At 42.0% G+C, this 24,208-nt stretch overlaps 1 protein-coding gene and 1 long non-coding RNA gene across 2 annotated transcripts in view; one reads left to right on the top strand and one right to left on the bottom strand.

Moving 5' to 3' along the window:
* Positions 1-24,208, top strand: part of LOC149984550 (uncharacterized) — a 220,238-nt gene that overhangs the window by 16,678 nt on the left and 179,352 nt on the right. The window lies entirely within an intron of this gene.
* On the bottom strand, positions 13,133-23,114 carry LOC110518390 (galanin receptor type 1). The gene is made up of 3 exons (XM_021596003.3): positions 22,061-23,114; positions 21,761-21,826; positions 13,133-15,734 (listed from the first exon to the last, which is right to left on the bottom strand). The coding sequence occupies exons 1-3, from the start codon at positions 22,793-22,795 to the stop codon at positions 15,417-15,419; spliced, it is 1,119 nt and encodes a 372-aa protein (XP_021451678.1). The 5' UTR covers positions 22,796-23,114; the 3' UTR covers positions 13,133-15,416.

Raw genomic sequence — 24,208 nt, 5'->3', positions numbered from 1 at the left:
CATTAAAATAACATCAAATTGATCAGAAATACAGTATAGACATTGTTAATGTTGTAAATCACTATTGTAGCTGGAAACGGCTGATTTTGAATGGAATATCTACCTATAGAGGCCCATTATCAGCAACCATCACTCCTGTGTTCCAATGGCACGTTGTGTTAGCTAATCCAAGTTTAGAATTTAAAAAGGCTAATTAATCATTAGAAAACCCTTTTGCCATTATATTAGCACAGCTGAAAACTGTTGTTCTGATTAAAGAAGCAATACAACTGGCCTTCTTTAGAATAGTTGAGTATCTGGAGCATCAGCATTTGTGGGTTCACGCACCGCCATCCAAAGTAATCATTAGCAAATGTAATCATAATCATAACCAAACTTAACCAATTACCATTATTATTTCTACCAGTTCAAGTATTACTGTGTCCTGCAGTTATGCGTGTGGTTTGTCCAAGTGGTGTTGCTGTACCCCAAGTGGTGTTGCCGTCTTTCAATTTCATTACTTTCAAATGTATTAAAAAGTGGAACATTTGAATGTAATATGAGTGTTACGTAGGCTATATCACTGTCGATTGTTCAAGTTTTAACGTCAATACGTAATTTTGCGCTGGAACTGTAATTGTGGAAATAAATTATATTTATCTAGAAAGTGTCAGTAATTACATGGAGTTGAAACAAACGTTTTTGGTGAAAACGGGCCGATTTGCGAGTGCTAATCAATCAACCATCACTAACGTTAACTGTCATAGCTAAATTACCTGAAAAGTTAATTAGCCCACATTCACCCAGCGACCAACAATGGTGCTCACGGGCGTATTCAACAAACATGAAATTCTTTATTACGTTATATTTGTCAGAAAGCCCACGTAGAGTGGCAATAATTTAAGTTGTGCTGCATGTGTAATTTATGTAGACTGTATAGCTGTATTTTCTTATGATTAATAGCATTATTAGTGTTTGTTGATTAAAGTGCACGCCATTTTATTACAGTCAGCTTTCATTCACGGTGAGTGTCATCATGAGCAAGAGGAAGGGTGGCAGTGACATTCATCAGTTTTTTGGGCAGCCTGAACACCATGGCAAGAAACACCACTTTTAATGATACAATTTCTTTCATGTTCACTCTGGTGCGTTCAGAGTAGAGAGAGGGCGACAGGACATCGAGAGCAGGTGACATGGAGGTGAGTGAGAAAAGGAGCAAATATTGATGGTTAAGACCGAATAATGATGTCACAACAGTATAATCCTAATGTTAATTTAAGATGAGATATTCCTATAAATATGGCTTCTCATGTGTATTTTAGAAGCTGGCTGAAATTCTCACTCTCCTTATCAACGCCTCGAAAAGCCTGACCTTGCCGCGCCAAGTACTTCACACCCCCCAACAATCTTCATCAGATTTCTCCTCGCTTGTTGCTGCTGTCTTTCCAACTCACGTGAAAGTTGCACATTAACAGGCTTTGGCTCCTGAATCCGAGTCATCACAGCTAATTTGTGACACTGGCTAACTTTATGCGCACTAAATTTCTCCAATGCCGCCTTCCAATTTTGAAAGCCAGTCTTGACAAAATCTGAATCTACTTTTGACGCAAGCTTAGACTTTTGTGTTGCAAAGTATTTAGCACAATAGAAATAGAGGACCCCCTTTGAGGGACTGTAATTTATTTTTTTTTTTTTTCACCTTTATTTAACCAGGTAGGCTAGTTGAGAACAAGTTCTCATTTGCAACTGCGACCTGGCCAAGATAAAGCATAGCAGTGTGAACAGACAACACAAAGTTACACATGGAGTAAGTAAACAATTAACAAGTCAATAACACAGTAGAAAAAAAAGGGGAGTCTATATACATTGTGTGCAAAAGGCATGAGGAGGTAGGCGAATAATTACAATTTTGCAGATTAATAACACTGGAGTGATAAATGATCAGATGGTCATGTACAGGTAGAGATATTGGTGTGCAAAAGAACAGAAAAGTAAATAAATAAAAACAGTATGGGGATGAGGTAGGTAAAAATGGGTGGGCTATTTACCGATAGACTATGTACAGCTGCAGCGATCGGTTAACTGCTCAGATAGCAGATGTTTGAAGTTGGTGAGGGAGATAAAAGTCTCCAACTTCAGCGATTTTTGCAATTCGTTCCAGTCACAGGTAGCAGAGAACTGGAACGAAAGGCGGCCAAATTAGTTGTTGGCTTTAGGGATGATCAGTGAGATACACCTGCTGGAGCGCGTGCTACGGATGGGTGTTGCCATCGTGACCAGTGAACTGAGATAAGGCGGAGGTTTACCTAGCATGGACTTGTAGATGACCTGGAGCCAGTGGGTCTGGCGACGAATATGTAGCGAGGGCCAGCCGACTAGAGCATACAAGTTGCAGTGGTGGGTGGTATAAGGTGCTTTAGTGACAAAACGGATGGCACTGTGATAAACTGCATCCAGTTTGCTGAGTAGAGTGTTGGAAGCAATTTTGTAGATGACATCGCCGAAGTCGAGGATCGGTAGGATAGTCAGTTTTACTAGGGTAAGTTTGGCGGCGTGAGTGAAGGAGGCTTTGTTGCGGAATAGAAAGCCGATTCTTGATTTGATTTTCGATTGGAGATGTTTGATATGAGTCTGGAAGGAGAGTTTACAGTCTAGCCAGACACCTAGGTACTTATAGATGTCCACATATTCAAGGTCGGAACCATCCAGGGTGGTGATGCTGGTCAGGCGTGTGGGTGCAGGCAGCGAACGGTTGAAAACCATGCATTTGGTTTTACTAGCGTTTAAGAGCAGTTGGAGGCCACGGAAGGAGTGTTGTATGGCATTGAAGCTCGTTTGGAGGTTAGATAGCACAGTGTCCAAGGACGGGCCGGAAGTATATAGAATGGTGTCGTCTGCGTAGAGGTGGATCAGGGAATCGCCCGCAGCAAGAGCAACATCATTGATATATACAGAGAAAAGAGTCTGCCCGAGGATTGAACCCTGTGGCACCCCCATAGAGACTGCCAGAGGACCGGACAGCATGCCCTCCGATTTGACACACTGAACTCTGTCTGCAAAGTAATTGGTGAACCAGGCAAGGCAGTCATCCGAAAAACCGAGGCTACTGAGTCTGCCGATAAGAATATGGTGATTGACAGAGTCGAAAGCCTTGGCAAGGTCGATGAAGACGGCTGCACAGTACTGTCTTTTATGGCGGTTATGATATCGTTTAGTACCTTGAGCGTGGCTGAGGTGCACCCGTGACCGGCTCGGAAACCAGATTGCACAGCGGAGAAGGTACGGTGGGATTCGAGATGGTCAGTGACCTGTTTGTTGACTTGGCTTTCGAAGACCTTAGATAGGCAGGGCAGGATGGATATAGGTCTGTAACAGTTTGGGTCCAGGGTGTCTCCCCCTTTGAAGAGGGGGATGACTGCGGCAGCTTTCCAATCCTTGGGGATCTCAGACGATATGAAAGAGAGGTTGAACAGGCTGGTAATAGGGGTTGCGACAATGGCGGCGGATAGTTTCAGAAATAGAGGGTCCAGATTGTCAAGCCCAGCTGATTTGTACGGGTCCAGGTTTTGCAGCTCTTTCAGAACATCTGCTATCTGGATTTTGGATAAAGGAGAACCTGGAGAGGCTTGGGCGAGTAGCTGCGGGGGGGGGGCGGAGCTGTTGGCTGAGGTTGGAGTAGCCAGGCGGAAGGCTAATGGAGCCCGGTATAATCTTTAAAACATTTCTCCTGAAAGTATAGTGTCCTATTTGATAGGGTTTGACTAGGTATGACATTCACATTTGGCTGATTTGGGCAAAGACCAAGCTCCTCCCCTCCCTCTCCTGCACCTCCCTCTCCTGCACCAGAGGAAGGCCTAGACGCATCTTCACCTTCATCACCTGCCTGTCTGCTCTCTCTCTCTCTCTGTCTGTAATTGTCTCAAACTCACTCTCCCTGCTTGATTGTATTATCTGAAATACAGTACAAGACAGAGGGCTTAAAGGTCACTTTGATTTCACCAGTCCCCAAATGCAAAACTAGATTTTGAAGCTGGTGGGCTATACAATCTTCAAATAAATTGTGTCGGAAATAACATCAACGCCAGTGGTCCAGTTCACACTTATCATTGATGGCACCCAGCATATATCAGTTGAGTTGAGCAGGAGTCAATATGTTTGACTCTTTGTAGATGCAGATCTACAACCAGAAGGAAGAATTCCTTGGACTCTACGAACTGTCATCAACGACAGGGCAAAATATAGCCAAGATGACATGTGATGTGATGATGCGTCTAGACCTTCCTCTGTCCCAACTTTGAGGACAAGCCTATGACGGTGCCGCAAACATGGCTGGACAATTGCAGTGGGTGTAAGATATTTTAAGGAAAGAACAGCCGCTGGCTATGTATTGTCAATGTGGTCCACACTGCGTGAACCTAGTTACGCATGCTACCTGTGGAGCCTCTCCACTAGGAAGAGATTCAATGGGTCTGGTGCAATAATTGGGGGGCTTCTTTAATCAATCTAGCAAGTTCAAGGTGATTTTCCCGGAAATCGCAAAATCAAAGCATGGAGGCGATGAATGCAATATGAACGTATCACTTTTTAGTGGGAATTACTTTATTTTTTAAAAACAAATTCAAGCCAATTTGACGAAATCACTTGTTTTTTTGTTGTTGCAAACCTCTCTGTCCCACCAGGTGAACTGTTTGCACCCCTGCCGTCCACTCAGATCTCATCCAGTATGAGTCAGTGCTGACAGCCCTTGAAGAAATTGCATCATGCAGCACATTTCTAAAAGGGAACACTGTGCCCGGCCTTGAAATGGCTGAAGATCTGATGGGGGATTTGGAGTGCCTGAACACCTCCCTGCAGCTTAGGAAACAGACCCGTTTCAGGCATGTTGGAGGCTGTGGACCATGTCAAAACAAGCATGCAGGACAAGCGAAGGAGCACTTTGATGTCTTGTTCGGGAAAAGCAACTGCTATGGCCACAAAGTTGGACCTACAACCTATTCAGATGCCTCATATCTGCAAACCTACAAAGCGTTACACCGGTCAGGCTGCAGCCCATATACATCCAGATGCCCAGTCTTTGTACAGAGCCCAATTATACAACACCTTGGACACGGTGAATACTCAATTTATAGAGAGGTTTGATCAAACTGGATTCCACAAACTGCAGCAGCTTGAAAATGTGCAGCTACGCGGAGACTTGGACAAGGTGGTAGAAGAGTATCCTGAATTCAAGACTACTGCAGGTGCAGCTGGCCATGTTTGGGGCTAATAACACATATCAAAAGAGCTCAGATGTTGCTAACATTATTCAGGAAATGTTGCCAGAGGTGAGAGGTCTCTTCAGTCAGGTGAAAGCTTTAGTAAGTCTTCTGCTGGTCGTCCCTGACTCCTCTGTAGAGGCTGAGAGGAGTTTTAGTGCCCTGAGGAGGCTTAAGACATGGCTTAGATCATCGGTGAGTCAAACAAGGGTGAATAATGTGGCCATGTGTCACGTGCACCAGGAGAAACTGGACAGACTGCACCTTGAAGGAATATGCCAGTCTATTATCGGTGTCAACGATAAGCGCAAAAAGGCCTTTGGATCCTTTGCTTGAAGAACGGCAAGTCAAAACACGTCATTGCCTGGAGATGAAAGGATAGGAGAAGAGATGACTGGAGAGCAGAGGAGAGGAGAGGAGAAGAGATGACTGGAGAGGAGAGTAGAATATAGGACCGGAGGAGAGAGGACGAGTGCAGAGCTCAATGTTGACTCCATGTGTCACACCCTGACCATAGTTTGCTTTGTATGTTTTTATGTTTTGTTTGGTCAGGGTGTGATCTGAGTGGGCATTCTATGTTGTGTGTCTAGTTTGTCTGTTCCTGTGTTTGGCCTGATATGGTTCTCAATCAGAGGCAGGTGTTAGTCTTTGTCTCTGATTGGGAACCATATTTAGGTAGCCTGTTTGGTGTTGGGTTTTGTGGGTGATTGTTCCTGTCTTTGTGTTTGCCACACCAAATAGGGCTGTTTTCGGTTTTTCACGGTTCTTGTTTTTGTATATTGTTCAATTTTCATCTTTATTAAAGATGTATCTAAATAACCACGCTGTGTTTTGGTCCGCCTCGCCTTCAACAGAAGAATCCCGTGACAGAATCACCCACCACAACAGGACCAAGCGGCGTGGTAACGGGCAACAGCAACAGCGGCGCAAAGAGGAATGGACATGGGACGAAGTATTGCCAGGTAGGAGACCTGAGCCAACTTCCTGTGCTTACCGGAGGGCGAGAGAGACCGGGCAGGCACCGTGAGCCTGCCGGAGCCTTCCTCCTCGCCAGCGCTGCCTTAGTCTCCCGCCTGTTCAGCGCTGCCGGAGCCTTCCTCCTCTACAGCACCGCCTGAGCTACCCGTCTGCCCAGCGCCATCAGAGTCGCCAGTCTGCCCAGCGCCGCCTGAGCTACCTGTCTGCCTGAGCTACCCGTCTGCCCAGCGCCGCCTGAGCCACCCGTCTGCAAGGAGCCGCCAGTGCCGCCAGTCTGCAAGGAGCCGCCAGTGCCGTCAGTCTGCAAGGAGCCGCCAGTGCCGCCAGTCTGCAAGGAGCCGCCAGTGCCGCCAGTCTGCAAGGAGCCGCCAGTGCCGCCAGTCTGCAAGGAGCCGCCAGTGCCGCCAGTCTGCAAGGAGCCGCCAGGGCCGCCAGTCTGCAAGGAGCCGCCAGTGCCGCCAGTCTGCAAGGAGCCGCCAGTGCCGCCAGTCTGCAAGGAGCCGCCAGTGCCGCCAGTCTGCCAGGAGCCGCCAGAGCCGCCAGTCAGCCAGGAGCCGCCAGTCAGCCAGGATCTGCCAGAGCCGCCAGTCAGCCAGGATCCGCCAGAGCCGCCAGTCAGCCAGGATCCGCCAGAGCCGCCAGTCAGCCAGGATCCGCCAGAGCCGCCAGTCAGCCAGGATCCGCCAGGAGCCGCCAGTCAGCCAGGATCTGCCAGAGCCGCCAGTCAGCCAGGATCTGCCAGAGCCGCCAGTCAGCCAGGATCTGCCAGAGCCGCCAGTCAGCCAGGATCTGCCAGAGCCGCCAGTCAGCCAGGATCTGCCAGAGCCGCCAGTCAGCCAGGATCTGCCAGAGCAGCCATTCAGCCAGGATCTGCCAGAGTCGTCAGCCAGTACGGAGCTGCCCCTCTGTCCCGAGCTGCCCCTCTGTCCCGAGCTGCCCCTCTGTCCCCAGCTGCCCCTCTGTCCCCAGCTGCCCCTCTGTCCCCAGCTGCCCCTCTGTCCCCAGCTGCCCCTCTGTCCCGAGCTGCCCCTCTGTCCCGAGCTGCCCCTCAGTCCAGTGGGGTCATTTAGAAGGGTCGCCGTGGTTAGGAGGCCACGGAAGCGGACAATGTGGCGGACTATTGTGAAGTGGGGGCCACGTCCGCCACCGCGGACAGATGCCCACCCAGACCCTCCCCAATAGGTTCAGGTTTTGCGGCCGGAGACCGCACCTTGTGGGGGGGGGGGGGGGGGGGGGGGTACTGTCACACCCTGACCATAGTTTGCTTTGTATGTTTCTATGTTTTGTTTGGTCAGGGTGTGATCTGAGTGGGCATTCTATGTTGTGTGTCTAGTTTGTCTGTTTCTGTGTTTGGCCTGATATGGTTCTTCTTTCAGAGGCAGGTGTTAGTCATTGTCTCTGATTGGGAACCATATTTAGGTAGCCTGTTTGGTGTTGGGTTTTGTGGGTGATTGTTCCTGTCTTTGTGTTTGCCACACCAGATAGGGCTGTTTTCGGTTTTTCACGGTTTTTGTTTTTGTATATTGTTCTATTTTCATCTTTATTAAAGATGTATCTAAATAACCACGCTGCGTTTTGGTCCGCCTCTCCTTCAACAGAATAATCCCGTGACACCATGGCTATGGCCTTACATACACACACAATTCACAATGCAATGTCTAATAATACTTCCACCCTACTGCTCATTACTTTATATACACCAAAAACAAACAATTTAACTAATTACTACTGCCCAAAACCTGGTCTAAACTGAGTTTGTACAAAAATACACCCTGCATCTCACCCTTCTTTTTGCCAGTATTGTAAATATTGACCAAACATATTTCAGACTTTCCAGAGATAATCCGTATTTTCCATTATCCTTAGGAGAAAGCTGTCATCGGTAAGTATATTGCCCTAGACTGAGAATAGTATCTAGTTATGGTAGGGGTGAAATAAGTATAGCCAGTTATAATTGTAACGGTTTAGCAGATTATAAAAAAAGATCAGTCTTTACATGGCTGAAAGAAAAGGAATATAACATGCACTGTTTACAGGAAACTCACTTTACATCCTTAGATGAAGTGGTGTGGAAAAAGAAATTGGGTGGTGAAATAATTTTCTGTCATGGACAAAGGAACTCAAAGGTTGTGATATTAATTAACAAAAATGTTGATCTGAATGTGCAAATAGTTAGGAATGATTCACAAAGGTGGAGCCTTTTGAATATGAAAGTGGACGAAAAAGAGATTTGGCTCATTAATCTATATGGTCCAAATCAGGATGATCCGTCTCATCCTTTCCCAATGAATGAAGATTATGGTAAGGAATTCTTTCCAAATAATATAACAAATTGAAAATTAACAAATGTATAGAAAGATCAGTGCGAAGGCCAAATTACAGAGGAATAACTTTTTTGAGGCTATTAAATCCTTTCAGTCTGGAAAAACCCCAGGGCTTGACGGCATACCGGTAGAGGTATATCAAGTATTTTTTTTATATACTTAAAGCTCCATTGTTAGATTGTTTTAACTACTCCTATAGAAATTGTAGTCTGTCAGGTACTCAGCAGGAAGGTCTGATTTCTCTATCATTAAAACAAGACCCAGATGGCAAATATAAAGACCCAGTCTATCTAAAAACAACTCTTACACTTCAATGTTGTGATGCAAAAATACTAGCAAAATGCATAGCACTCAGGATGAAAAGGGTTTTAAAAGGTATTGTTCATCCTGATCAGACATGTTTTTTACATGGACGATACATTGGAGATAATATACGACAACTACTAGAAATAATAGAACATCATGAAACATGTAAGAAGCCAGGAATGGTATTTATAGTGGATTTTGCAAAGGCATTTGATAAAGTAAGACTGGATTTTATTTATAAATGCCTGGATTTTTTTCAATTTTGGTAATTCTCTTGTAAAATGGGTAAAACAATAATGTATAGCAACCCCAGGTGTAAAATAGTAAATAACAGCTACTTCTCAGAGTTTTGAATTGTCAAGAGGAGTTAAACAAGGGTGTCCGCTGTCACCATATCTTTTCGTTATGGCCATCGAAATAATAGCTATTAAAATCTGATCCAATAACAACATTAGAGGATTAGAAATCCAAGGCTTAAAAACAAAGGCGTCCATGTATGCCGATAAATACCTGTCTATTTATGGAAAAATGGCCCTGATTAACTCCTTAGTCAGATCTCAGTTTACTCACTTACTTATGGTGCTGCCTACTCCTGATGATTCGTTTTTTCAAATCATATGAGCGAAAAATATTTAGCTTCATCTGGGACGCTAAACCAGACAAAATAAAACGTGCCTATCTATATAATGGATATGAACTGGGTGGGTTGAGATTATTAAATATAAAAGCACTAAACTTCACTCTAAAAGCTTCACTCATTCAAAAGTTTTATTTGAACCCTAAATGGTTCTCAAGTAGATTACTAAGAAAAGCTCATCTATTGTTTAAAAATAGCCTTTTTGCCTTTGTGCAGATTGCCATGTCTCATTTTCGATTAATTGAAAATGATACTTTTTTCAAAGTATCTGTCTTTTTCAAACAAGCATTGCAGAGCTGGCTACAATTTCAATTTCATCCCCCTGAAAAGATAGAACAAATATTATGGCTGAACTCAAATGTGCTGGTTGATAAAATACCTGTATTTATGGGAAAGATGTTTGAAAAGGGTGTTTTGTTCTTAAATTATATTGTAAATTTGAATGGTAGACTTGTGTCCTTCATGGAGTTATCAGAATTGTACAGAAAGGTCTGATCAATCCAAGAGTACAACCATTTGATTACAGTATTACCCCAAAAATGAAGGAGGCGGGAGGAGATTGGGAACTGGTCTGTCTGCCCAATATAAAGGATCAAAACTGACGGAGGAATAAAAATAGCATAAATAGGAAAGCATACCAGTTTCATTTGAGGACCAGGATGATGACAACTGTGCCATACAGATTGCAAAATAGTTGGGAAGAGATTTTTGATGTACCAATTCCATGGTACAGGGTGTATGAGTTGATATATAAAAACGACGCAAGATTCAAGACTTCGTGCATTTCAGCTAAAATTATTATATAGGATTCTTTCTACCAACAAACTGTTGAATATTTGGTGCATAAAATACACCATTTATTCTGGTATTGCCCTCAGATAGCCTGTTTCTGTTCTCAGATTCAGGAATGACTGAAAATGCATAGCATTGATCTAAAATTGACCCTGCAAATAGTACTGTTAGGAGATCTGGAGAGACTGGGTCAGTCAATTAATAATATACTAAAACTCTTAGTAAAAATATTTATCTTCAACTCGCAATCTGTGGATTCTTTTCGATTAGACAGATTGAAATTGTACGTTAAACATCACCGTATAGTTGAAAGATATGTGTAGAAACCCGAAGTGGGTGGCCGGCAGAGATAGATGGGATGGGCTGAGGGTTAGTATGTGGAATTGGAGACAAGTGGGAGTGGAGTTGCTGTGTGGGAGATTGACCATCATTCTAAGGTAAAAGTTTTTTTTTATTTTTAAGCAAAAATAAAACATAATAAAAAGTACATTTGAATGACACTGAGTGGCAGTGTTTTTACAACTAATCCCGGTTTGCCTGAGGCTGATGCCATGCCGGTGTTTGTACACAAACATATACACACATACAAGAACACACACATACATGTAATAGTGCCAAACATGCACACAAACATATACATTTGGCATTGCTGTTGTGATTTTAGTTGTCCTTGATGCCCTTTGTTTTAAATGTATTTAAAAAAAATGTATAAAAAAATGTGTGCTGTTTTCTGTCTTTTCCTTTTTTCTCTTTAGTTCATTCTCTTGGTTGTTGGTGCATTGTGGGGTTCTTGGAGGTGGGGAATGGAATTAATTGTATTTTGAATTTTTCTTCCTGGGGGGTACTGTGGGAGGGGTCTCAAATGGTTGAGGGACAGCTATTGGGGAACTGTGGGAGGATCTTGGAGGGTTCGGGTTCACATTTTTTGGCCTGGTGGTAGATCGGTCAACATGCCCTTGAGCAGGGCATTGACCCTGGATGCTTCTGTGTGTCGCTCTGAATGGGAATCTGTTGGATGACTGGTATGATGTAGTTGTTGAGCGGCTTCACTGCAAGTGTATTGTATGTTTCAAATATTCAATAAATAAATAAAAAGTTTATTGCATGTTCAGAGGATCCCTTAGCTAATATATTTTATTCCACAGGAGACAGATGCATGATTTATGATCTTATTCATAGTAATTAGCTTTGGAGGGCAGCTTCTCTAAAATGTTTACAGTCTCATAACATGGTGTGTACAAACCCTCCCCCACCCTGTGTATAGTCAAATATAAATCATAATTGTGCTGGCGAAACAGTGTCAGCAGCCTCTAACCAAACAGTGCCATGTTACAGTACAGATGCTGTTTAATCATAAGTAAACAGTCAACGCTGTGTGGAAACATAAGTGGGAAGGTAAGATAAAAACCCTCACATACTCCTAGCATATGTTACATGCAAGGGAGGGAGCAGATACCTTGTTTAGGCCAATGTTATTTACCTGCTGGGTCGATAAACTAGAATTCATAGAGCACATATCTTATCAACTCACAAAATATCAGCACATCCACCAAAGCACAAAATGTGCTAAATATACTTGAACTACACATGAATATTTGTACCTCAACGTGGGTAGAAAGAACCAAGAAACGTATCCCAAAAGCATACCCAGGATGAAACCAGGTTTGACTGGTATGGCCCTCAACAATAGTCTATAATAGCCCTTACTTTCATCCTCTTCGGAATTAAATAAATATATCTCAGTCCTCCAAAATCAATTGCACAAGACGTGGTTGGAGTGTGTTTGCGCTTTTGAGATAAAGAGTGACCTTGTTATAGTACTGTAGGCTAGAACCGTGGATGTTCTCTGCATGATTAAAGAGTTTTATTTATTGCCTAATAACTTTGGTTCAGATGTAGGATCTTAATTTGTTGCTGAGAATTTTCCCGTGCCACAGGAAATGGAGATGAGTTTTGTGATTTACCTAAATTCACTGAAAACCTGCACTAGCACACGGTTATTTTAACAGTACTGCACTTTTCATGTAGCCCAATTTCAGCCAGCTAATTGCCTAACCACGGTTCAAGCAACATTATGGACTAAAAGTTCAAATCCAGTTGCTGCAGGATTATGCTGCGACAATACTGGTCAAATTAAGATCCTACATCTGTAGGGGACAGTGTTATTTATTATTCTTATGGGTGAGCATGGTGACCCAGAAAAGAAAGTAGTAAAAGTATGAGGTTGTAAAATAGCTAGCCAAGAAGATTATGAGGAAGGATAAAGTGGATATTTGGATGGGAGCTAGTGGTGTTTACTGTCCTGAAGGGAGCATGCTACCAAAAAAATTATTCACAATAAAAATTGGTTCTGAAATCCACTTCATCTCCGCATTCTTGGGCGGCTATGCTTCCGGGATGAGATCGTTTTCATGTTTAATGTATTAAGTGTGTTTACTAAGACTTGGCTCTTAAAAAAAGAAGAAGCTATTTTTAAGTACTACAGCATTTTTCACACATTCTGATGTGAGACATTTATTCCTGCAGAACTGGGTGGCGCTGGATGATGTGGTTGATGATTGGTTGCTTTCTAGTGCAAGAAGATGAGCACATTTTGTATTCATGCCTTGTAAACCAATCTATTCTGAGCGATGCCAGTGGTCCATTGCCTGGGCTAAACAGTCCAATTCAGCACATTAGCCAAATGCCACTTTCAGGAAATGTGTTCTTCTCTCATGGGCCAGCTGGGAGTTACCTGTTACCGCAATGGAAAGGAAGACTTGATTGAGGGAATGGAAGTGAACTACAGATGGTCAAATCCATCTACCTTCATCACGATACTGTATATTGTATGTGCATAGTAGAATGAAATACAACGAGTCTTTTCATGAGGAAACATATTGCTTGTCACAACAGTTTAATGTGATATCAACATGTATAAGCATTGCATTGGCATAATATTAAAGTGTAGATTTTTGTCAGCATAATATGGCACAAAAACAAACCAAAAAATAAGCATTTTACATTTTCCCAAACACTTTAGAAATTCAAATACAGATATATATGTGTCGAAAGTTTATTCTATTCCAGAAAGCAAATATTTGATTCACAGTGTTCTGGAGCAGAAATGAAAGAATCATTCAAGAGTCTTAATTCATCAAGAGAGTCTTCATGAAACACACTGATAACGAGTAATGAGGGATAAAAAAGGAATCATTTAACATGATTATCACTTGATAGTCTCTGGGTTGCATTCATCCGTAAATACAAAGTGAAATAAATAATTAGTAGTTCCAAATAATTAGTAGTTCCAACGATTCTACGTGCAGCTGAGTGTAATTTTAACGCCCTTATGTGGTGGTAAGTGAAAACATGACAAGAGTCACGCTGCTTGGTTGGGGATTGTGGGGGAACGTAAATTGCAGGATTTGTAATCTGTGAGTAGCAGCAGTTTCCAGTCCATGCATGTCCTTGTTTTCCAACCTTACCCTAACACTTACCTTAGCCACTTGCTACAGTAGCATACCTAAACTTAACCTTACCCTGCCTACCACTTACACTAACCACTTCATAGCAGGCCTAAACCTTACCCATTCTAGATGTTCATTACTGACATTAGTTTACGCTTAAGTAAGAGTGTGCAACTGCGCCTCGCTATGGAGATAGCCACGCACCGTACAATGACCACGAAGAGAGTTTCCCATGGCAGTACTCAAATATATACAAATCCGTATGAGAGAGTTTTCTCCTTATACCATGGATAGAAATAACCAATGTGCTGTCTCTTCCATGTTTTTTGTTTTTTACTGTATTCATTATTGCTCTCTATCTAGAGTAGGCAATCCCTGATTGGCTTATGTTAACCAAACAAAATATTTAAAGAGTATTAGCTAGCTTTCGACACATAAAATGAGAAGAAGTAACTTTTTTTTCAAATCTCTCTCACATATACTGAACTACCAAACATGGATGTGGTGTTAGCTGTGAAAAGGAGCAGGATATACTTTTGTGAGAATAATTGTGTGTGTTTTTTCTGTCTACTTCTGATTGTAAGTGGTTACCACAGACAAACAAAATCTTGGCACTCTGATCTTTGAAGATTTTTCTTTAGTTTACTCTCTAATGATGGGCAGAAATGGAAGTCAAAGGATAACGAGATCCCACACAATGCCTTTGAACCACATACAGCACCTGCACAAGCTCTAATGTACAAGCCAATGTCGTGACAAAACAATACGCCATAAAACATGGACTTTCCATATCATACACCAATTCAATAAATAAGATAAAGTAGGCTTATATTGAGTACACATTAGAATATTTTTTTAATAGTTTATACAATAGCGTTATTAAAAATCTCAACTCGTGTTTTTTCTTTTCATTGCAAAGTCTATTACAGATGGCAAGACAGGTTTAGGTTATACGGACACACATTTCCCTTGTATACACGTTGGCAACTCACAACAAGAGAATTGACCATTACATTCAAACAACAAAATGTTTTCTCTTCAAACAGTATTCAACATTAAAGACAAAATTACACTGTGTACATTTTTTTATATTCTGGGCAATATCTAATAGAGCAATAGCTAATATGTTTTAACAATTCAAAACTACTCCATGATAGGCTACCATGTAACATATACAGCAGTAACATCAGGCTTTAATATGTAGAGTGAAGCTATATTACAGACACTCATTTCAATAGCTACTGAAGAGAGCAGCAATACAGCATCACAAAGGACCAACAATATGCACATGCACATGTAAGAAGGCAAATGACCAAACATTCACAGTTTTGATGTATAATAAGATGGCCAGTGAAATATCAAAGTCCACATTCTCTCCTTTCCCGAGAGTCAGACTCTGCAATCTTCCTGTGATAATGACAGAGAGAACGAGAGAGAGGAAGCAAGATAAAGAGAGAGAAAGAGACGCTCACTACACACGTCCAGTATGGCACATCGTCTGGCGTGGCGTTATTTTGACGATGGAACAGCGCTGATGTGGACCTATGTAGCTTGAACGATATCCAGTTTTCTTCATATTGTCTTCATACCATTTCCGAATCGAAACATGGAACCTCATAGCATTATGTCTCAGGAGGACCCTTGAAAACAGCCAATCATCATGGCCGTAGTTGAGCTGGCACTCGGTGACCTCCAATCAGACGTTGGTGCAGTTGGTGGAGGGCGGTGTGTTGTCCACCTTGCTGCGGAACTCCTTGAGTTCGTTGAGAGGGGAGTTGGTAACCTGACACCTGAACACCTGCTTGTAGGCCTTCCTGAAGTTCTCCGAGAGGAAGGCATAGATGACAGGGTTGACGGAGGAGTTGCTATAGGCTAGGCAGTGGGCCGCCACCCGGAACAAGAAGGACCACTGGGTCAAGGGGAAGTTGCCAAACTCCACCCACAGGTGGACCACATGGTGGGGGAGCCATGACAGGCAGAACACCACCACCACTACAAGAACCGTCTGGGCAGTCTAGTGGAGAGAGAGAGAGGAGAGGGGAGGCACAGGGTAAAAGGTCTTCAAGTATGAAGAATTGAATTTACCTTTCATTAATAAAAAAAAAGGACTTCTGAACGCATCTACTAATGTCAATACAATGTCTAGTTGTTACAACTATGTGCGTCCACTAAGCATGTGACATGTATAACCTTGTCCCTTTATGAGATTGTCTTTCAGTAGAATCTGGGATGTTCTCATGTCTTTTGCCAGAAATAGCAGAGCTAAAGGTGGCATCTGTCAGATGAAATGCCAATTTCATGCTTGCTGGCCTGCTCTGGCTTTCCCCTGCATTCCTGGCTTGCAGATTGATTTACCGCCGTGTTCAATAATTAGCACGCAACATGGGAGATATATTAAAGAGCGGGAACATACAGAGAAGGCATTGGGGCAGGGCTGGAGATGTTTACAAATGTGTCTGCTTGCTTTCCGCTGCTATTTGAGTGTCTGCCTGCCACAGCAGTTCCTGAGCCCCGCTAACAGGGAAGCACATGGATCTTCTCCAGGAAACTGGGAGGCGATGCTCAGAAAAAAGGAGGGAGGGAACGAGAAAGGGAGATGAAGGACACAGAGAGAGGAGTGAGGCGGGGAGAAAGATAGATGGTCAAAGACCGATAGGAACGCTCACTATAAAAAAAAAACAGACCTGTAATATAGAGACAGCGAGATCAGACACAGAGCGATAGATGTAGCTAAGTCATGAATTGAATGAAGTGAGGTTTTCAGTAAGCTTGGTGGCATCATGAAAATGTACTTAAGTCCAGCTCAAATACCTACCATTCAGCACTACAACCAGCCCAAAATCAACATCAACCACATTGTTGCAAAAGGCACAGCCACATAAAAAAATCTCCCTTTCACCTGTTCCCAGGTCTCCCGTGAAGACCAGCAGAACTGACTGTACCCTGAACTCCCAATCATTCAGAGCTGTCAAATTGGTATGTGTAGTGTTCAATTATTCGTTCAACAGTCAAATCCCAAAATTAAAACGGAAATAACCTTGCTCTGTTATTTATTTTACCCTCATTAGTTAAGTCTAGGTGTTTGAGTCTAGGTGTTCGTTTCTCTTGGAGAACGAACACAGCTAATTTGATGGTGACAACTTGTGAATCTATAAATTGTTCTTGGGCTCATAAGGGCTCTTAAGCTACTGTATATGGTATGGAAGAGGAATCTGAATCTGTTTGTATAGTACAGCACACATACACAACCAACACACACACACATACCCAAACACACACACCCACACACACACACACAGTCAGAGGGGCTCAAAATCCCCCAAAAGACAAAATCAATGAAGTGAAACAGTGGAGGTAGGACATTGTGACTACCCCTCTGCCATCCTCACATTGAAGGGCTTTAGGTCTCCATTTAGAGGCTATTGGAAGAACAAGTCCATCATTGGCATCCATAACAATTCCTGTGTGCTGTTAAATTAAACGCCTCATTGAATTAAATAACAGAGTAAAACTGTTAAATCTGCTAATTAACTGTGCCCCACACCTCCGACACTGGGAATTCATTAAAACACAGTGGCATGTCAATCAAAAACAAACCCATTGCCTACTCCAGGGAACACCTTTTTTTGGCTGAACAGCCTAAAGATGACTGCAATCGCTAACAACCGTCTGTTGACATTTCATTTATTTAAGTATGTCTATTATGAAGTGTCAGAAAGTACTGGAATTCATATGACGCATCCCATTTATAACCAAGTGCATGATACAAGAAATCCATGTTTATCTGGCCTCCATTGATCTCCGATGTTACGATTCCCTTTTATAATAATCCAAACACATGGTCAAGATTATTTTTGAGGAGTGGACTGAAAGTAAAACATTTGTTCAATACACTTGTCAAAGTGAAAGGACAAATAGGATTACAGGAGCTTCCCTATGAGCACAAGATGTTGAAAATATGTAATTTTTTGTTGTGCTGGGATGCCACACACAACAGTCTATAAACACCCTGTCCTCCTCCTGTGTATACCTAGGGCTGATAAGTGGAGACGTTTTATAATAGTGGCAATAGTAGCATTGTTTTCCCAGCTGTTCCTAATACGTTGTTTCACAGCATTGGAGGAGTTACTGAACTGATGGCTGGAGGTCGAGGCCAGAATCCTCCTACTCCTCACACATGCACACACATATGCGAGCACACACACGCATACATGCATACATACATACATACATACACTGAGTGTACAAAACATTATGAACACCAGCTTTTTCCATGACGTAGACCGACCAGGTGAATCCAGTTGAAAGCTATGATCCCTTATTTATGTGTTAAATCCACTTCAATCAGTGTAGATGAAGGGGAGGAGAAAGATTAAAGAAGGATTTTAAGCCTTGAGACAGTTGAGACATGGATTGTGTGTGTGTTCCATTCAGAGGGTGAATAAGCAAGACAAATGATTTAATTACCTTTGAACAGGGTATGGTGGTAGGTGCCAGGCTCACCGGTTTGTGTCAAGAACTGCATCGCTACTGGGTTTTTCACACTCATCAGTTTCCTGTGTGTATCAAGAATGGACCACCACCCAAATGACATCCAGCCATCTTGACACAACTGTGGGAAGCATTGGATTCAACATGGGCCAACATCCCTGTGGAACGCTTTCGACACCTTGTAGAGTCCATACCCAGACAAATTGAGGCTGTTGTGAGGGCAAAAGTGTCAGGTGGATTCAATATTATGAAGGTGTTCTTAATGTTTTGTAGACACAGACACACAAGCACACACACACACACACAATTGATTATACCTTTAATTGAACACCTTGTGTCTTGATCTGCCTATGGACACAGCCTATGTTTTCTTTACTCATTTGACACATTTAATTGTATTCACAGTGAAAGCTTTAAGTGTAAATAAGTTAGGCTGGTTGGGTGAGATGATTGACGGCTCAAACATGCGCATCGATTTGAATCAGGCAGCAATATCTCTTCAGCTAGGTTTCCATCCAATTGGCAACATATTTTCATGAGAATATTCAAAAAATCTGCATAAAAACAATATGTGCATGTTCCCACCAGAGATGTGTTTCCATTCAATTGACTTATTGTGGATGTGCGCGATGACATAGTCCACATAAAAATCACTTTTGTCATTAAATTCCCATGTACCGGATAAAAAATATATAAGTTAAATGGGTTTCCATCACATTTTCAACTCTACTGATGGTTTTGAACTAAAAAAAAAGTTACATTACAGTGCCTTGCGAAAATATTCGGCCCCCTTGAACTTTGCGACCTTTTGCCACATTTCAGGCTTCAAACATAAAGATATAAAACTGTATTTTTTTGTGAAGAATCAACAACAAGTGGGACACAATCATGAAGTGGAACGACATTTATTGGATATTTCAAACTTTTTTAACAAAACATACTCCAAGCGACTTAAGCTGTAATCGCAGCAAAAGGTGGCTCTACAAAGTATTAACTTAAGGGGGCTGAATAATTTTGCACGCCCAATTTTTCTGTTTTTGATTTGTTAAAAAAGTTTGAAATATCCAATAAATGTCGTTCCACTTCATGATTGTGTCCCACTTGTTGTTGATTATTCACAAAAAAAAATACAGTTTTATATCTTTATGTTTGAAGCCTGAAATGTGGCAAAAGGTCGCAAAGTTCAAGGGGGCCGAATATTTTCGCAAGGCACTGTATATAGTGCATGTGCCCCATCTGGTATTGGCAAGTGCGTTCTAGCCAACAGCTCTCAGATACAATTTTTTTTTAAATAGGCAAGTCAGTTTAGAACAAATTCTTATTTTCAATGACAGCCTAGGAACAGTGGGTTAACTGCCTTGTTCAGGGGCAGAACGACATATTTTTACCTTGTCAGCTCGGGGATATGGTCTTGTGACCTTTCGGTTACTAGTCCAACACTCTAACCACTAGGCTACCTGCCACCCCAATGGCTATATAGCCTACGTTATGAGATTATTATGGACAAAATAGCGCAATAATTTTACTTGTCAAATCGCAGCCAAGCATCGATCATCATGTCACCAGACTAAGACCCCTTTCACTTTCCCTCCTTGTGAAGTTCCTCGTCATTTATTTCATTTGTAGCCTAATAAACTGAAGGATGGCCTGAGTCGTAGTGGGAGGACCTCACAGCGTGTAATCGAGTGACTCCGAATGACATAAAGATCCCACCTTGTCTAGCGTATTTAGCTTTGTCGACATTTGGAAAGTTTACCGACAAATTAACTGTTTCCATCAGGCCTGTCGTGACATTTTTTATCCGGCATAAAAAGGTTGGATTACAGTGAAGATATTCCTATAGACAAATAGTATTTCATTAATCAGAGTTTATACTCATTGAATGACATTTGAACTGTCTATATGTGACCAAATTAGAATACATTTTTGTGAACGCATAGTTCAGACCAACATGAATCTTTTATTGTTTAGCTTTGCGTAAGCCATGTGGACCAGTGTCTGGGCATATTGTTAACGGCCAACACTAAAGAGCCAGGCGAGCAGCAGCAGCGGGTTGGTTTAGACAGGCGAATGGCCATTAAGAAGAGTAATGGCTGAAAGTCCAGTTTAATTGCACTTTCCCACTCTGCTGCTTCACTCAAGTGTGGTAATTGACAGGTGCTTCAGGGACATGGTAGATGGAATGTACTGCCGATACCAAGTGCCTTATATTCCATTTACAATACTCACTAAGTTTATTGGTTATTTTTCTTCACTCTACTATTATGTTTTGCCTAGAAACCTGGCAATGGGATGTTGGTTGTTCCATAGTATTGAAGCTCTATGCAGGTGCGCCAGTATGTGAGGGAGGCTAGGGGGTGGTCCGGGCGGGGGCTAAGCCGCTAGTTTGGAAGTTGGAGATTTTTGCATTTTTCAAACACCGGAAACAGCTTTTTTTCCTACAATCCAGAGTCATAATCATTATAATTCATTCTATGTCAACAATATTTATATTTGTCTGCATATCTAAACATAGCTCTTGAGCTGTCTGTGGTTCTTCTTTTAAAGAAAATAAATATGCTAGATATGCTTCTCTGCACCTCTGCTCAAAATCTGGGTAAAAGATGAAAAGCATTGTGAGTTTTGTTCAGTACAATGTAGTTATTGCTTGCTTTTCTGAAGTCCACCAACCTTGCCAGAAGACATGTCAGCTAAGATAGTTAGACAAGCTAGTTACTCTAACTTGATTCATAGCATGAAATGACTTCTTGGTAGCCAGATATGAGGTTGGGAGATTGGGAAGCTATCTGTGCCTGCTAAAGCCAACTTCATAAAATTGCTAGGTGGCGAGAAACAACAACCAATATATTTTTTTTACATTAATATATCTTTGAAAACATCTTATCCAAATAGTGTTTTTAGGCTAGAAGGATGGAAGCCTTATAAATCTTAAATGATATTGAATGTTTTAACACTTGCCTAGAGCTCTTGACAACATGTCTAGAAAAAGCATTAAAGTAAAAATTTCAAAAAACAACCAAACAGGTACCACACCTCTTGTTTGGCATATGGCTGAGCTGAGTGATGAGGCATAACTCCTTTCAAATTCATAGACGGCTCTTTAAATTCAGGGACTAACATGCCAAGATGGTCAAACTCCTTGATATAGTTTTAACCATATTTTGACGCTAAACCATGTATCTTTACATTCTTGATGTAAACAAGTAGTACAACCTTCTATTTTGGTTTATGATAAAGCCATAGTGGGTCATAGTGCTAAGCTCATGAGAAATGTATAAGTTATATTCTTCAAGAGTCATTAAGTAAATACTAATAATTGAAATGAAGATTGCACAGCTTCCTAAATCCCAGACTGTAGCTCTAAATCCCAGACTGTAGCTTTAAATCCCAAACTGTAACTAATGTTGGTCTTGTTCCCCTACTATTGCTGCTGGACAACTTGTGTGGGAGACTGTAATACTCCACATACTGCATTTGTGGGGCTGTCCGCCATACACTAATGATCACCATCAACAGTCAATATGAAAATGCGTGAATGGTTTTACATACCTTCTTTTTCGATGCCTCTGACTTTCTGGACATGTTTCTGAGTTTTTTGTGCAGGTGATTTAAAACCTGAAAATACATAAATAATTGTGTGATGACCTATCAAACGATTAATTAAAGCCTGTGCTATAACAAATATGTAATAACAATGTATTGAAATAATTTATTTTCAAAGGCTATCTAATTTATGTCTTAGTTGTCCCCACCTTAGATTACACAAATTGACATATGTTGAGAAATTGGCAAATGTAAAGGCAATTATCTATCAATACAATAATAAATAAATCAGGATTGCCTGCGTACCTTTGCGTAACAGAACGAAATCAGCAGCAGGGGCAATACATAACCAAAAACAAACGTGCACACAACGTAGACTTTCTTTTGGTTTTGATCGGGCCACACTTCCCAGCAATAGGTGTGATTCTCGTCTCTCTGGTATATGTTGTGTATGACCGCGACTGGCGCCGCCATGGCCAAAGAGAGTATCCAAATGACCACCACTCCGATCAAAGCGTGCTTTGACACGCGGATGTAGGACGACTTTCTGGAGTGAACAATGGCAATGTAGCGGTCCACCGACATTGCGGACAAGGTGAAAATGCTGACCAGCATAGAAACGGTGAAGAAATAATGAATAAACTTGCAGATGAAGGCACCCAGAACCCATGTCGGCATCATGTAAATAGTTGACTGAAAAGGGATGCAGAAAAGCAGGTAGGACAGGTCGGCGATGCTAAGGTTGAGGATGAATATGTTGGTGGTGCTCCGTGGTTTTCCGGGTTTACTACGTGCCAGCACCGTGATGACCATGGAGTTTCCCAACACTCCAAGCGTAAAGATGAGTCCGAAAACTAAAAGCGTAATGAAGTTGTCCATGCCAATCCCGAACAGAAGTTTCTGATTTTCCTCCTCGACATCCGTTCTGTTGAGATACCATGATGCAAATTCGGTTAGGTTGTCCAAACCAGACGAGTTCATCACTTTTTCTAGTGCTGAACTATTTTCAAATTTAACTGTAGGGCGCACAAATGCCTTCATATGTCTTCATGGGTCGTTTGACAGTAGCTGGCAGACGTTTTTGCCTATTCAGATAACAAAAGCATAATTTGTTTCAAAGTCTCTTGAGTCTCTTGAATACAGCCATCACACAATATCGTATCTCAATTCGTTACAATGTTCCTCATTGTTTTTCGATACAATGTAAGTGAAGATACTTTTTACGATACATTTTGTCAATATGTCTGAAGTTAGCTGCCCAGAGTGTACTGTTCTATAAATTCTTGGTGCGTAATGCAGTTGCTGTCTCCACCTGCCTGGTGCGTCCTCAGTCGCTGGATGGCTCCGCTCAAATCCCTCCTCGCCCTATTTCCCACTACATATTATAGAAGGGGCTGGGCTGCGCGTCTCACGTCAGCTTTCAGTACCACCGCCCAAGATGTACTAAAAAGCACTCCAAAATTAAACTTGGCCTGTCCACGTTCTCGCGGGCATAATTATGCACAATGCGATGTATAAGATATCGAATGACATCATTCTCTTGTAGGCTAACATCTGGGGTGATTGAAATTGCTAACAGAAGTCTAATATACACTGAGTGTACGAAATATTCGGAACACCGTCCTAATATTGAGTTGCAGCCCCTTTTGGCCTCAGAACATCCTACATTTTTTTCGGGGCTTGGACTCTTCAAGGTGTCGAAAGCATTCTACGGGGATGCTGGCCGATATTGACTCCAAAGATTCCCACAATTGGCTGCATGTCCTTTGGGTGGTGGACCATAATTGATACATAATTGATTGAGCGTGAAGTACGTGACACTCAAACGGGTGCGCCTGGCTTACTACCATACCCTGTTAAAGGCACTTCAATATTTTGTCTTTCCCATTCACCCTCTGAATAGCACACATACACAATCCATGTCTCAATTCGTCTTTAAAACCTGCCTCCTCCCCTTCATCTACACTGGTTGATGTGGATTTAACACATAGATAAGGGATCACATCTTTCAACTGGATTCACCTGGTCGGTCTACGTCATGGAAAGAGGAGATATTCCTAATGTCAAATCAAATTGTATTTGTCACCTGCCCTGAAGACTTTACGGTGAAATGCTTATACTTACAGGCCCTTAACCAACAATGCAGTTCTATGCAAATAGTCCGGCGGGCCATTTGATTAATTGTCCAGCATCATCTCTTTAAAATGTTGTGTACACTCAGTGTAGTTGGCATTCATCATGTCTGTGAAATGGGCCTGTTGGCTTATGAAACAAGGGGTTGGATATGTGGTTAGCCAATGAAGGATAGTGGTCCAGGCTTGACAAACATTACTTCATCCCATATTATTATAATATATATTTTTTTTAAATGACAAGCATTATCTCCTCTCTGATAATGGTAAATGATTGTGCCTGGCTCTTGTTCTGGCAGTAGGCCTAGAGCATGTGTTTGGG

The sequence above is a fragment of the Oncorhynchus mykiss genome, chromosome 3 (assembly GCF_057628025.1).
Source record: "Oncorhynchus mykiss isolate SJ-2025 chromosome 3, ASM5762802v1, whole genome shotgun sequence".
NCBI classification, from domain to species: domain Eukaryota; kingdom Metazoa; phylum Chordata; class Actinopteri; order Salmoniformes; family Salmonidae; genus Oncorhynchus; species Oncorhynchus mykiss.
This window is presented reverse-complemented; position numbering and strand designations above follow the sequence as displayed.